At 34.9% G+C, this 14899-nt stretch overlaps 1 protein-coding gene across 3 annotated transcripts in view; it reads right to left on the reverse strand.

The window, feature by feature from the left end:
- The window catches only part of FAM149B1 (family with sequence similarity 149 member B1), a 47070-nt gene extending 32188 nt beyond the window's left edge, over window positions 1-14882 (reverse strand). For all 3 annotated transcript variants that reach the window (XM_023495363.2, XM_023495364.2, XM_012540632.3), the window contains exons 1-5: window positions 14727-14882; window positions 12349-12453; window positions 5173-5302; window positions 905-1047; window positions 492-608 (exon numbers count right to left, since the gene is read on the reverse strand). In XM_023495363.2, the coding sequence (XP_023351131.1) occupies window positions 492-608; window positions 905-1047; window positions 5173-5302; window positions 12349-12453; window positions 14727-14773 (542 nt within the window). In that variant the 5' untranslated portion in view covers window positions 14774-14882. The remainder of the gene's footprint in view (window positions 1-491; window positions 609-904; window positions 1048-5172; window positions 5303-12348; window positions 12454-14726) is intronic.
- Between the last annotated feature and the right edge of the window lie 17 nt (window positions 14883-14899).

The following is a 14899-nucleotide window of genomic DNA, read 5'->3' on the forward strand; positions in this document are numbered from 1 at the left end:
GGTGATAGCCTTCAGCTGGAAAATTCCTTAAAAGTTAAGGTTTAAGATTTTTTATAACAAAATAATATTTTTGATATTTGTGGAAATATGTATAGAGGAGTTACACATAGTTAACATATATCACTTGCTGACTGGGAAAGGGAGGAAGGATTTTATAGGGGTGAATGTCAAAAATTATCCATGTATATATTTTGAAAATAAAAAGCTATAATTAAAAAAAAATTAATGCTTTCTTCGAAAGCACCCCCCAAAAATTTTTAACATAACTTTTATGTAAATAATCTCTGCATAACAGTGGCTTTTTTATAGATGATGCCAGCTCACTAATACAATATTAAATAGAACAAAATTCTAATGGAACTAAACAATATGGATAATCTCATGAGGTTCACTATAATAAAACTTAAAGATCTAACCACTGCTACTTAATAGTAGGCGATAGGGATAAGTATCGTCATGCTTCACCACAAGTAAAAATTTCTACTACTTACACAGTAGATTCTTTTTCTTGGTTCAATGTTGTTTCATGTGAGGCTGAAATAACTGATGGAGACCTAGGATACAATCCATAACCTTCACAAGAAGTAACTATCTGCTTCCCCAGAATCCTTCAAATTAAAGAAAAAGAAAAGTAACTGATCCAAGTTCACATATCATAATCCCACTGAGGTATCAAAATACAAGAATTTTTTTTTTAATGTAGTTTTCTCTTTCTTTTCTTTTTTTGAGAGGCAACTGGGGTTAAGAGTTAGGAAGTATTAAGTGTCACAAAGCTGAATTTGAACTCAGATCCTGCTGATTCCAGGGCCAGTGCTCTATCCACTGCGCCATCTAGCTGCCCCTTAATGTAATTTTTTGTTTTTAGGATCAGATGTCTATCAGATTCTGCTCTCTCCCCCAGTACCTGAGGTGAGGAAAGGTAGACGTCCACTGTTGGCACTCTTCTTGCAGACCCTTTGTATGGATGCTCGACTTTTGCTCATATAAAAGTTCATCAATGACCGTGAACAACAACTGTACTTTTTCTGTGGCATTTCGGTCAAGTTCCTAAAAATAAATATCCAAAAAAATCATTTCCAGATAGGTCTAAGATCTGTTAAATTCATAAAAACCTTTTCAAGTTATTTAAATATTTGTTCAATCTGAAAAGCTATCAAGTTTCCATAAGACAAGTTAAATTATTTGAAAGTTTCAGCATATACATAAATTATTCAAATAATTTCTAATGTTGTAATAACACTGGGACATTCAAAAAAACTTATTCATATTTCTATTTTTAACCTTAAAATGGAAATAACCATAAGGGAAGAACATATAATTCTACTTACACCATGGCTACACATATAGAAAACTTTTGTGGTTCAGTTATTTCAGTTGTATCTAACTCTGTATGACCCCGTTTGGGATTTTCTTGGCAGAGATACTAGAGGGATTTGCCATTTCCTTCTCCAGCTCATTTTACAGATGAGGAAACTGAAGCAAACAAGGTTAAATGACTAGTGTCAGAGGCAAGACTCTGGAACTCAGGAAGTTTTCTAGATTTGAACTCAATGACTTGAGACCCAAAACCCTATTCACTGTACTACTTAGGTGCCTACATAGAAAAACTCTTCAAATTGAAATTTTATTAAACTTTATTTACTATGTACTTTATGTACTATACTAGAGGAAAATTAAATATGCCAGAAGAGGGTGAATGGGATGATTTACTGAACGATGGAGAGAGGCATAACTACTCAACTTTTACTTTATTTTTTATTTTCTTTGTTATGAAGAATGGTCTTTGAACTGGGAAAGATAAAAATAAAAATGGTTAACAGGGAGATGAAACCCAAGATAAGTGAGAAAATAATAAATGATCAACTATTTGCCCTTCATGTATTCAAATGCTTATTCTGCATAAATGACATTCCAGGGTATTAAAAGAATTTGTGGCTGTGACTACTGTCATTAAGTCTAACAAATCATAAAGAGTTGGAGGATCTGTTGCAGGATCAGAAAAGGGAAAATGATGTATTAATTATTTTTTTTAAAGGGGAAGAGGACATGTGATGACCACGATAGCACCCAGGATACCTCAGAATCAGCTAGAGTCAGGATAAGCAAAAGTCCTCAGTCTTTATTCTTGGTCCTTAGACACAGGATTGAACAGGATGGAAATAGAATCTCCACGACCACTTTCTCCCTCGTTTACCACCCAAGTGTGTCTGTGGCTTGTCTTACTCCACCCCCAGTCCCTCCTACAATCCTCTGTATACACCAATCATTGAGCTAGCACAGGATAGTGGGAAGGACCATTTTCCAAGCATATGCCCATAGAGTATTGTCCAATTAGTAGTTAGCCTCAAGTGCTCAGCAGTCCTGACCTCAGTGCATCGACTCCATAGTTTCAGCCCTCTACAAGGACATGTCTGAAACTTTAAGTCCGTTATCTTGGCTTTGATTTCAGGCCAAATTCTACATGGTTAAAAAAAAAACACATGGTTAAAGATTTGGTTTGTTAGCATCTAGAAAAAGATGATCACCAAGAGCCACCATGACTTCATTAAAAAACAGGTAATGGCAGAGCAGCCTGATTTCCTTCTTTTAAAACTTATTAATTAGGAGATAAAGGGACTATTATATACCTGATATAATGAGATTTAAGCTAGCATTTGTTAAAATTTCTCATAATATCATTAACAGGTCATCATCTTTAGTGTAGTAAACCAGGGATTTCTCCTGAGTACCAAACAAGTTAGTTTTATTAATGACTTAGATAAAGATGTATAGATGGGATGCTTATCAAATTTGCATATTATACAAACTGATAGTATAAATTGGGCTTCTTAAACTTTTTTTCTACTAGCAACCCCTTTTTGCTAGAGAAATTTTTACACCCTAGGTAGTATATAGGTATATGAAATAGGTATACAAATCAAATATTTATTACTGATAATAAATCATAATTTCATGGCTCTCACATTCAGTTGCAAGATCCCATATGAGTTTGCAAACCACAGTTTAAGAAACTGGGGCATAAATAACAGATTGGATGAGATTCAGGATCTAAAAGTACTTAGTTGAGTCAAATGATAGGCTAAATCTAATAACACATTTTAAGAGGATAAATATTAATAGAATTCTACCCTTGGATTAAAAAAAGTCACATTACAAGGATCAGATGGGGAAGGTGGTAGGTTAGACAGCAATTTGTTTGAAAAAGGTCTAAACATTTAGTGTTCCCCATACTCGATGAAAAAAAAAAAAAGAAAGAAACATGGTAGTCAAAAAAGATATAGTGTTCAAAATGAGAGAGGTGTGGGTCCCACTGTTCTTTGACCTGGTGAGACTGCATCTTGACTATTGTATTCACTTCTGGGCATAGAATTTCACATGTTGGAACACATTCAGAAACAGACAACCAAGATGAGGAGGAGACTAGAGATCACACTATTAAAAAAGCAGTTTAAGGAACCAGGGATAATTGGCCTGAAGAGAAGATTTAGGTTACTAACTATTTTCAAGAACGGGGAATAGACTTATTCTGCTTGGTCCTGGGGGCAGGATTAGAAGGAATCCTTTAAAAGATAAATCAAATTTATCAAAGATAAAAGTTATATTAAGCCTAATTGGAACTATCTAAAAGTGGAATGAGCTGCTTTAAAAACTCTTTTCCCTGAAGGTCTTCAGAATTTGAATGGCTAGATGGTAAAGGTATAATAGGAGAAATTTCTGATCAAATATATTTTGGACTAGATAAGTCTTTTCTAAATCTAATACTGTGTCAAAACAGTAGAGCTAAATCTGATCAAATATAGTTTGGACTAGATAAGTCTCTTCTAAATCTAATATTGTGTCAAAACAGTAGAGCTAAATTTCTGTCACAGCACTCTTACTACTCAACAGAAAGTCATTCACCTCTTATTCAGCCAGGAGAAGAATTAAACCTATCAGACTGAATTTGCCTTGATGACTAAAAGAAAACAAAACAAGGGTAAAAATAGTAGTGCAAGGACTTGAATACTTATAATTTGAGGATTGTCGAAGGACTTGGAGGGTTTTAAACAGGACCAGGAAAAGAAACAATGCAGGGGCACATCACAGCTGTCTTTAAGAGTCTGAAAGGCTGTCCTAAGGAAAAGCAGCAAGGCTTGAAGGGCAGAAGCAAGAGCAAGGGGTAGAGGTTTCAAATGCTGACTAGATGTAAGGATAAACTGCCCAGTTATCAGAGCTAACAGGAAATAGGAGGTTGTGGATTTGCCTTTACCAGAGGTCTCCGGGAAAAGGCTGGATGAGCACTTGCTGAGTATACTGTGATGGGGATGCTCTAAGAGGTATGGTTTGGCGAAGATGGATAGTAAGGTTCCTTCCAACTCTGAAATTCTATAATTCTGTAATGGGGCCCCAACTGCTCAGCTTTGTGTTAAAACCATATCTTGTCCTAGTCTCTCTGACCATTCTACCCCCTTATAGTCTATTAGAGTAAGTTTATAAATAGTAAGATTACAAACTGTCTCAAATGTCAAAGGAACATAAATTACAAACTGTATCATATAGTAGCAAAATTCCCATCCTGATAATATGTGCTGAATCGGGGAAGCCATCTGGGTGCTCTTCTCCCCTCACTCCCACTCCCACTCCCAAACTTTTCTATTTCCATTGGAAGCACATTGCCTAGTGCTCCTAAGTCAAATCCATGGTTACAAGAGTAATATTCTCTCTTCCTCCTCCCCATCCTTTCCCCCACACTACTTGTTTCCCTTCATCCTCCCATTCCATCCTCATACCATCTGCCTTTGTAATCCTCTCACTACTTGTCTCTGTACTCTCTGTGCCTTGTTAAGCATAATTGCAGCCCCACTTCCTGCCTTCCTTCTGCCATCGTGGGCTTTCTCAGGAAGTACCAAAGAACTGGGAGTGCCTGCCCCATTTCATAATTTCATAAATTAATTATCAATTCAGCTTGAATCTGTCACTCAACCTCCAGATCTGTAAAAGGGTAATGCTAAATTTCTTAAATAACAATATATAACAATTAAGGATACTAAGTCCTGAAGCACAATTATATGATAGTATATTTTAACATAGCAGTACATCAAGAAATGTGGGAGGAAGGTGGTCAATTCTGACTTTCAGTTTTAGATCCTACCCTCTAAATTATTCTAGCAGACTGATGATATGTAAACTCACACCATATCCCCAGGAGAAGTCTGAGCTGCCTTCAGTGGAGATTCCCGTGCCCTCGTAACTTGGAAAGGCAAATGGTGAGTTGCCAGTATCAGCTGATGTAAAAGGTGACTCTTGTGTAATATCAGATTCACTAAATTCACAATTTGAGAAAGGAAAAAAAAATTATGAGACATCTTCATGCTTTTTGCAAAATAAACTTCAGAAATGTATATACAAATGTACTCCCAGAGGAAGAATAGAAAATTTCTAAAATGTACAATTTGCATGGTTATAGGGCACTTAGAGTGTCATGATAACCAGCACTGAATACAATTATAATGTCACATTGTAACACAATATATAAGCGAAACCATTAATATAAAGTGTTATTAATATCTTCATTTTCAAATAATGTAACTGCATAAACTTATGAACTCTAAATATTCTCTCACTTTTTTTTTTTTAACATTTAGCATAAAATAATTTTATCCTGAGCACTTAAGAGCCTGAGGAATTAACGCAACAATTTAAAATAGTCACATATATTCTGGAAAATGAATGAAATTTCAGAAAAACTATTCAGTGGCTTCTCTCAGATCACAATCCCCTGGGTAATATTACTTAAAATGTATTAACATTCCCAATATGCACACTGCTTACAACTACCAAGCACCAAGTAACAATGAAGTTTGATAACACTAAAAATAGAGGTAAATGAAAAAAAGCCTCAACTTTAGAAAAAAGGCTTATTGGAAATAAAACCATAAATACCATTATGAAATCAAAGAAAAAGGAAAAGGACCCATATATACAAAAATCTTTATAGCAGTTATTCTTTTGGGGTAACTAAAAGAACTAGAAGCTAAGGATATATTCCCCACCAAGTGGGGAATGGCAGAACAAATGTGTGTCTATGAATGTGATAGAATACTATTGTGCTATAAGAAAAGATGAAAGAAATAGTTTCAAAGAAACTTGGGGAAACTTGTATGAATTGAAGCATTAAAGTAAGCAGTATTAGGGGAACAATTTATATAACAATATTAATAAGACAAACATCTTTAGAAATTTTGAAAACCCTGATATATGCAAGTCATATTTCCAGAGGATGCAAGATGAAATGTACTACCCTCTTCTAGAAGGAGAGGTGGATTCAGAATGAGATTAAGACATTTTAGGGGGACATAAATGTGTTTCTAAATGTGAGAATTTTTGTTCAATTATGCACATTTATAAAAGGAGCTTTCCTTTATTGCTTTGCGAGTAAAGGGAGAAACTGATTTTAATTGATTGAAAAAAAAAATTTCTGGGAAAAAATCCCATTGAACTTCCAGGCAAAAGCCTCAATTTCGAGTAAGATGGTTGTAATAATATTTTCATTACCTACTTGAAATTGCAGGAATTAGAACAGGCAATGAGAAAACAAAACTTATCGTTCATTTCTTTTATAATAGCCTTTTATTTTCAAAATATATGCCAAACCATGATAACTGTAGAAATATGTATAAGCATGTTTTGAAAACAAACAACTTTAATCAAAAAACAAAATATATGCAAAGATAGTTTTCAACTTTCGATTTTCAAACCTTGTGTTCCTTCCCTTTCCCTTACTCCCTCTCCTAGACAGCAAGTAATCCAATATATGAATATGTGCAATTCTTTTATACATATTTCAACAATTATCATGCTGCACAAGAAAAATCAGATCCAAAAGAAAAAGAAAAATGAGAAAGAAAACAAAAAACAAGCAAATAACAACAAAAAAGGTGAAAATACTACATTGTGATCCACATTCAGTTGCCATAGTCCTCTTTCTGGGTAAAGATGGCTCTCTTCATCACAAGTCTATGGGAATTGTCCTGAATCACCTCATTTTTGAAAAGAGCCATATCCATCAGAGTTGATCATCATATATTCTTGTTGTTGCTATGTACAGTGCTCTCTTGGTTCTACTTACTTCACTTAGTATCAGTTCATGTAAGTCTCCAGGCCTCTTTGAAATCATCCTGCTGATTGTTTCTTATAGAACAATAATATTCCATAACATTCATGTACCATAATTTATTCAACCATTCTCCAACTGATGGGCAGCCACTCGAAAACTATCATTTTTTGGAGATGATATGATGGTATATTTAGACAATCAACTAAAAGCCGTGATGGAATAATTAACAACTCCAGCAAAGTTGCAGGATATAAAATCAGGATTAAAAAAGCATTTCTATATATTACCAACACAGTCTAGCAGCAAGAGATAAAGAAATTCCATTTAAAATAACTGGAGACAATATAAAATACTTGAATATCTATTAGCTTGGACCAACTCAGCAACACTTAATACAAATAAAGTCAAAGCTATACAATTGGAAAAATATTAATTGCTCACTTGTAAGTTGGGTCAATATAATAAAAATGATAATTCTAACTAAATTTATTTATTCAGTGCCATACCAATCAAATTAGCAAAAAATTATCTCTATGATCTAAAATGATATTACAAAATTCATCTGGAAGTCCAACAAGTTAAAACTATCAGTTTTAGGGCACTTAGATAGATTCTCTATCAAGGGAATCAATGAAAAAAAACTTTGAAGAAAGATGACTTTAAAGTACCAGATCTTAAACTGTATCTCAAGGCAGTAATAAATAGTAAATTAACACAGTAATCTGGTATTTAACAGATCCAAAGATACAAGATTTTGCAACAATAACTTGCTGTTGACAAAAATTTCTAGGAAAACTGGAATGTAGTTTGGCAAAAAGTAAGAAGAGACCAATATTTTAAAGTATATACCCAAAATAAACTCAAAATGTGCATGTTATTTAGATTTAAAGGGTAATATCATAAACAAGTTAGAAGATTAAGGAAATTTCACCACCTATCAGATTTGTGGGCAAGAGAAGAATTTTTTGATCAATGGATAGAGAAGATAACAAAATGTAAAACAGTGCAATTTTGCATAAACAAAACCAATTAGGCAAGATTAAAAGGAAAGCAAATGGGGGAAAATTTACAGTGCATATGTTTGATTAAGGCTTCATTTTTCAAATATATAGAGAATTGAGTCAAATTTACAAAAATGTAAGCCATTCCCCAATTGTTAAATGGTCAAAATATATGAACAGGCAATTTTCAGACATAGAAATCAAAGCTATTTCTAGACATGAAAAAATGCTTTAAATCAATGTTGAATAGAAAGACTACAAATTTAAAAAACTGTGAGGTTTTTTAAACCTCACATCTATCACACTGGCTAATATGATGAAAAGGAAAATGACAAATGTTGGAGGGAATGTGGGAAAATTGGGACACTAATACACTCTTAGTAGAGTTGTGAAATTATCCAACTATTCTGAAGAGCAATTTGGAGCTCTATCCAAAGGGCTTGAAAACCGTGCACAACTTTGATCCAACAATACTACTAGATCTATATTCCAAAGAGAATTTTTTTCTTTTTAATATAGCTTTTTATTTACAAGATATATATGCATGGGTAATTTTTTTTTAGCATTGACAATTGCCAAACCTTTTGTTCCAATTTTTCCCCTCCTTCCCCCCACACCCTCCTCCAGATGGCAGGTAGAGCAATACATGTTAAATATGTTAAAGTATATGTTAAATACAATATATGTATACATATTCACAGTTATTTTGCTGCACAAGAAGAATCTTACTTTGAAATAATATACAATTAATCTGTGAAGGAAATAAAAAATGCAAGCGGACAAAAACAGAAGGATTGGAAATGCTATGTAGTGGTTCACACTCATTTCCCAGAGTTTTTTCACTGGATATAGCTGGTTCTATTCATTATTGAACAAACAGAACTGATTTGGTTCATCTTATTGTTGAAGAGAGCCATGTCCATCAGAATTTATCATCATATAGGATTGTTGTTGAAGTGTATAATGATCTTCTGGTCCTGCTCATTTCACTCATCATCAGTTCATGTAAGTCTCCAGGCCTTTCTGAAATCCTCCTGCTGGTCATTTCTTACAGAACAATAATATTCCATAACATTTATATACCACAATTTATTCAGCCATTCTCCAGTTGATGGGCATCCACTCAGTTTCCAGTTTTTGGCCACTACAAAGAGTGTTGCCATAAACATTTTTGCACATACAGGTCCCTTTCCCTTCTTTAAGATCTCTTTGGGATATAAGCCCAGTAGTAATATTGCTGGATCAAAGGATATGCACAGTTTGATAATTTTTTGAGCATTGTTCCAAATCACTCTCCAGAATGACTGGATGTATTCACAATTCCACCAATAATGCATCAGTGTCCCAGTTTTCCTACTTCCCCTCCAACATTCAGCATTATCTTTTCCTGTCATCCTAGCCAATCTGAGAGGTATGTAGTGGTATCTTAGAGTTGTCTTAATTTGCATTTCAAAGAGAATTTTTTTAGAAAAGAAAAGAAGCTGTACATACAAAAACATGTATAGATTTTTTTATGGTGACAAAGCATTGAAAATTGAGAGGCTATCATCAGTTGGGGAATAGCTGAACAAGTAGAGGTATGTGGTTGTGACAGAATACTAGTGTGCGATTAGAAATGACAAATCAGAATGGTTTCAGAAAAACCTGGGAAGACTTACATGAACTGATATAAGGTGAAATAAGCAGAACCAAGAGAAAATTGAACAAAGTTCAAATACTGTACAATCATTAGCTGTGAATGACTTAACTATTTTCAGAAATACAATGAACCAAGAAAATTTAACTTTAACCAAAGACTTATAGTGAAAAATTATGTCCATCTTCTTTCTCAGAAAAAGAAAGAGTTGAAATGCAGATTAAAATGTATTTTTTCAACATTCTTTAATTTTTTTGTATTAGTGTGCATTTCTTTTGCAACATGACCAATGTAATTTAGCATGAGTATTTTTTGCAGATGATATGATGGTATACTTAGAGGATCCTAGAGAATTAAAAAAATTATTAGAAATATTTAACAACTAGCAAAGTTACAGGATATAAAATAAACCCACATTAAGTCATCATATGTACCAACAAAGTCCAGCAGCAAGAGATAGAAAGAGAAATTCCATTTAAAATAACTGTAGATAATATAAAATATTTGGGAATCTACATTCAAAACAAAGCCAGGAACTTTATGAACACAAATACAAAACATACAAATAAAGTTAGATCTAAACAATTGAAAGACTATCAAGTGCCAAGCTGATATAATAAAAAGGACAATTCTATCTAAATTAATCTACTTATTCAATGCCATACCAATTAAACTGCCAAGAAATTACTTTACAGAGCTAGAAAAAATTATAAAATTCATCTGGAAGAACAAAAGGTCAAGAATTTCAAGGGAATTAATGGGAAAAAAATGCAAACAAAGGTAGGCTAGTTGTACCAGACCGAAAACTATATTATAAAGTAGCCGTCATCAAAACCATTTGATACTAAGAAACAGAGAGTGGATCAGTGGAATAGGTTAGGTACACAATCGTCAATGATTATAGTAATCTAGTGTTTGATAAACCCAGAATCCCATTTCTGTGGATAAAAATTCACTATCTGACAAAAATTGCTGGGAAAATTAGAAAATAGTATGACAGAAACTAGGCATTAAGCAACACCTAATACCCTATATCAAGATATGGTCGAAATGAGTTCATGATTTAGACATTAAGGATGATACTTTAAGCAAATTAGGAGAACAAGGGATAGTGTATCTCTCAGATTAGTGTAAGAGAAGGAAGGAATTTATGGCCAAAGAAGAACTAGAGAGTATTATAAAATACAAAATGGATAATTCTGATTATATTAAATTTAAAAAGTTTTGTACAAATAAAGCAATGCAGATTAAAAGAGAAGCAAAAAAACTGGGAAAAAACTTTACATCCAAGGCTTCTGATAAAGGCCTCATTTCTAAAATATATATATAACTGACTCAAAATTATAAGAATACAAGCCATTATCCAATTGATAAATGGTAAAAGGATATGAACAGACAATTTTCAGATGAAGAAATTAAAGCTACTTCTAGTCATAGGAAATAATGCTCTAAATCACTATTGGTCAGAGAAATGAAAATTAAGCCAACTCTGAGGCATCACTTCACACCTCTCAGATTGACTAAGATGACAGGAAAAGATAAATGTTGGAATGGGATGTAGGAAAACTGGGATACTAATAAATGTTTGGTGGAGTTGTGAACTGATCCAACCATCCTGGAGAGCAACTGGGGATTCTGTCCAAAGAATTATCAAACTGTGCATACCCTTTGATCCAGCAGTGTCACTACTGTACCTGTATCTCAAAGAGATCATAAAAAAGTTGGAAAAGGATCCACATGTGCAAAAATGTTTGTGGCAGCCTCTTTTTGTAGTGGCAAGAAACTGGAAACTGAGTGGATGCTTATCAGTTGGAGAATGGCTGAATGACTTATGGCATACGAATGTTATGGAATATTATTGTTCTATAAGAAACGATCAGCAGGCTGATTGCAGAAAGGCATGGAGAAGCTTACATGAGCTAAGTAAAGTGAACACTGTACAAACCAAAATGATCATGTGGTGATCAACTGTGATAGAGTTGGCTCTTTTCAACAATGAGGTGATTCAGGCCAATTCCAATCATCCAGAGAGAGAACTATGAAGACTGAAAGTGGAATAAGCATAGTATTTTCACCTTTGTTGTTGGCTGCTTGCTCATTCTTTTTTTTCCCTCATTCTTGTTTTCCTTTCTTATCTGATTTTTCTTATGTAGCATGATAAATGTGGAAATATGTTTAGAAAAATTGCACATGTTTAACCTATGTTGGATTACTTGCCATCTAGGGGAAAGGGGAAGGGAAAGAAGAGTGGGGAAGAAAAATTTGGAACACAAGGTTCTATAAGGACGAATGTTGGAAACTGCATGTATTTTGAAAAATAAAAAGCTATTATTTTAAAATTTTGTTAATGTATAAGAAAAGACTGAATATAAAAAAAGAAAAGTCACACCCTTATGTATGCAGACTTTAAAAAAGTGAACACTTAGCTACTTAACAATATAATAAAATTTATGTTTTTGTAAAAAAAAAAAATCAAATGAGATACAAAGCACTCTGAAACTAAAAAGTTCTTTGTCAAACAGTAGATATGTAATTTATCATGTTACTAACTTCCAAACTTAACAGAAATGTCATCTGTAAAAGTTCTATGAAAACGAAAGACCCAGCATTTTTACCTCTGGTAACTTGAATCTTTTTCATGGCTGTCATTGATAGGGGAAATTTCATCCAATTGCTCTGGAAGGGGATGATGACTAAGAACATTTTTGGTAATTCCTTTCCTAAAAAAGGTAAAACAATATTATGTTAGCTGAAAAGAAAAAAGGATATTTTTCAAGAATTTGATGATTTAAAATTAATCATCCATTTACATATGAACAAACTTTGGGGTAATCATGTTGACTCCATCTAAAAAGAACTTATTACAAAGAGTCCAACTTATCAAAACCTTGTGGTTTAATATCAGAAAGCCATGTATTATGCTTCAGAGGATTATGGTATCTGTTATAAAATGGTATGGATAATAAATGAAGAGGTTAAATTCTAAATTTGAAAGTCTGATGGGATTCTTCATTTGGTTTTTAATAAAAGAGAAAAGCAGGAAAATTAAGACAATTACTTCCCTAAATCAGACAAAAGCACATTGACAGTGCCTATGAATCACTAGCCTTTGTATATAAAGCGCAAGCTACAAACCCACAGTAAGTAAAGAATTTACTTTTAGTTGTTTTTTTTTTTTTTTCAGCATTGAGGAATGAGTTTGCATCTAAACTCTTTCAACAAGTACCACTTATTTTTTTTATCATGAACTGAAAAACAGCTAGCCAGATTTTAAGTATTAAATTCTTGGTTCTGAAACCGAGACTCTGCTTTTGTTAAGTTTCATAATAACTGGCATTCAGTGATTCACAACTTCATGGCATTACAAGGAAGATCCTGATATTAGAAAGGGGTTTTCTTTTTGTGTTGTGTGTGTCAGAGAACAGCTTAGAAATATGGAAACTACTACATAATTTCCCAAATTCAATCCTAACTTGTTCTATTGATTGAACCTACACAATTATTCACCTGCAGTGTCTGTGCAAAATATATCTATTAATGGATTTTGAATTCAATTGCATTTCATAATGAGCGATGCAGGTTATGTATGTATGAGCATGGATATGTACATATATGTATTCATTTCCTTAGTTTTTCTTGTGTGGCTTGACAGACTTTTCTGAGTGACTATGTATTTTATTCTGGGGTTGATATCAGTGGTATAATGTCAGACAAATAAGAATACTTTGAGGGTCTTTTGTATTTATTGGGAATTCCTCCTCAGTAGTGCTTTTATATAGTAAATATAGATAGATATAGATTATATAGAAAAATATATATTTCATGGAAGATGAAACAGTAAAATACCTTTGCTTGTTGATGAAAGCATCAATGATTCAATGTATCTGTATAGTAGTTACATCTATAAAGACTATCCTAGGATCTTAACATACGCAGGGCAGAAGTCTTGTAGAAGTGTGAGCAATGCTCTGCCTTGTTTTAGTCAAGTCAAACGGCTGCTTTATCTTTCCAGCCTGTGAAGGTGTGATCTCTTAGAAAGGCAATGGGTCTGAGTTAGGCATATTTAATTAATTAATTATATATTTTTTTGGCTGAAGCAATTGGGGTTAAGTGACTTGCCCAGGGTCATACAGCCGGGAAGTGTTAAGTGACTGAGGCCAAATTCGAACTCAGGTCCTCCTGACTTCAGGGCTGGGGCTCTTTTCACTGCGCCACCTAGCTGCCCTGGCATATTATTTTTAATAACTTAAGTGGTACAGACATCAAAAAAGTAGATTTTTGTAAAAGACGCGAGAAAAGATTAACAAGTGATTAAAAAGGATTAACAGAGTTACAGCCCATTGTTCTGTACCGATATCCATGAAATATTAAACACATCCCCCCCAAAAAAACTTGGCGATCTCGTGTGCCATAATGCATTCCCTCCTAACTGCTTATTCTCGTATTCCTCAGAGGCAAGCTCGGCTTCTGCGTGAAACCTTCCTAGGTTTCTTTTAGCAGCTAGCTCCTCTGGGCATATTTGCGCTTACTCATTTTCTATGTAAGTTCTGTATAGTTATCTCGGTGCCTAATAGAAGGTAGGCTTCTTGCAAGAAGAGATGATTTCATTCTTGGCATCTGTACGCCCTGTATCCTGGACAACGCCCGGCAATGCACAAATGTATTTTACAGAAACTGATCCTCCAACTGTGGTTTCCTCGACTTCCTGATATCTACAATGACCCCGACTGAAATACAACAACGTGCAACCCGCCGCCGGTCTATCAGCTGACTAACCTCACCAAAGCATTTCTAAAAGGCGCCTGCGCACAATGTATCTCCAAGGCCCCAGCCAGCCAAGGAGCCCCGGGGACTATGGGAAGCTCCTCCGCCCCCCGGAAGATCAGGGCGGAGCCCTCCAGGGTGCCCCGCCCCCCGCTCCGCCCCGGGAGCAGCACAGGCCGCAGGCCCAGCTCCGGCTGCGGGCCGGCGGCGGCGGCGCCAAGGCACTCACAGCTCCAGGCTCTGCGGAGCCGACTTCCGGGTGTATCTGGAGATCATCTTTCTCCTCCTCAGCCGCCACGCAGGCGGGGAGCCCGGGCTGGTTGCTTCCGGGTCTGGCCCTCCCGCCGGCGCCGGCGCCGGCTCCGCCCCGGCCGCCTCCCGCCACTCTCCGGCCCCGTCCCG

The sequence above is a fragment of the Sarcophilus harrisii genome, chromosome 2, assembly GCF_902635505.1.
Source record: "Sarcophilus harrisii chromosome 2, mSarHar1.11, whole genome shotgun sequence".
NCBI lineage: Eukaryota > Metazoa > Chordata > Mammalia > Dasyuromorphia > Dasyuridae > Sarcophilus > Sarcophilus harrisii.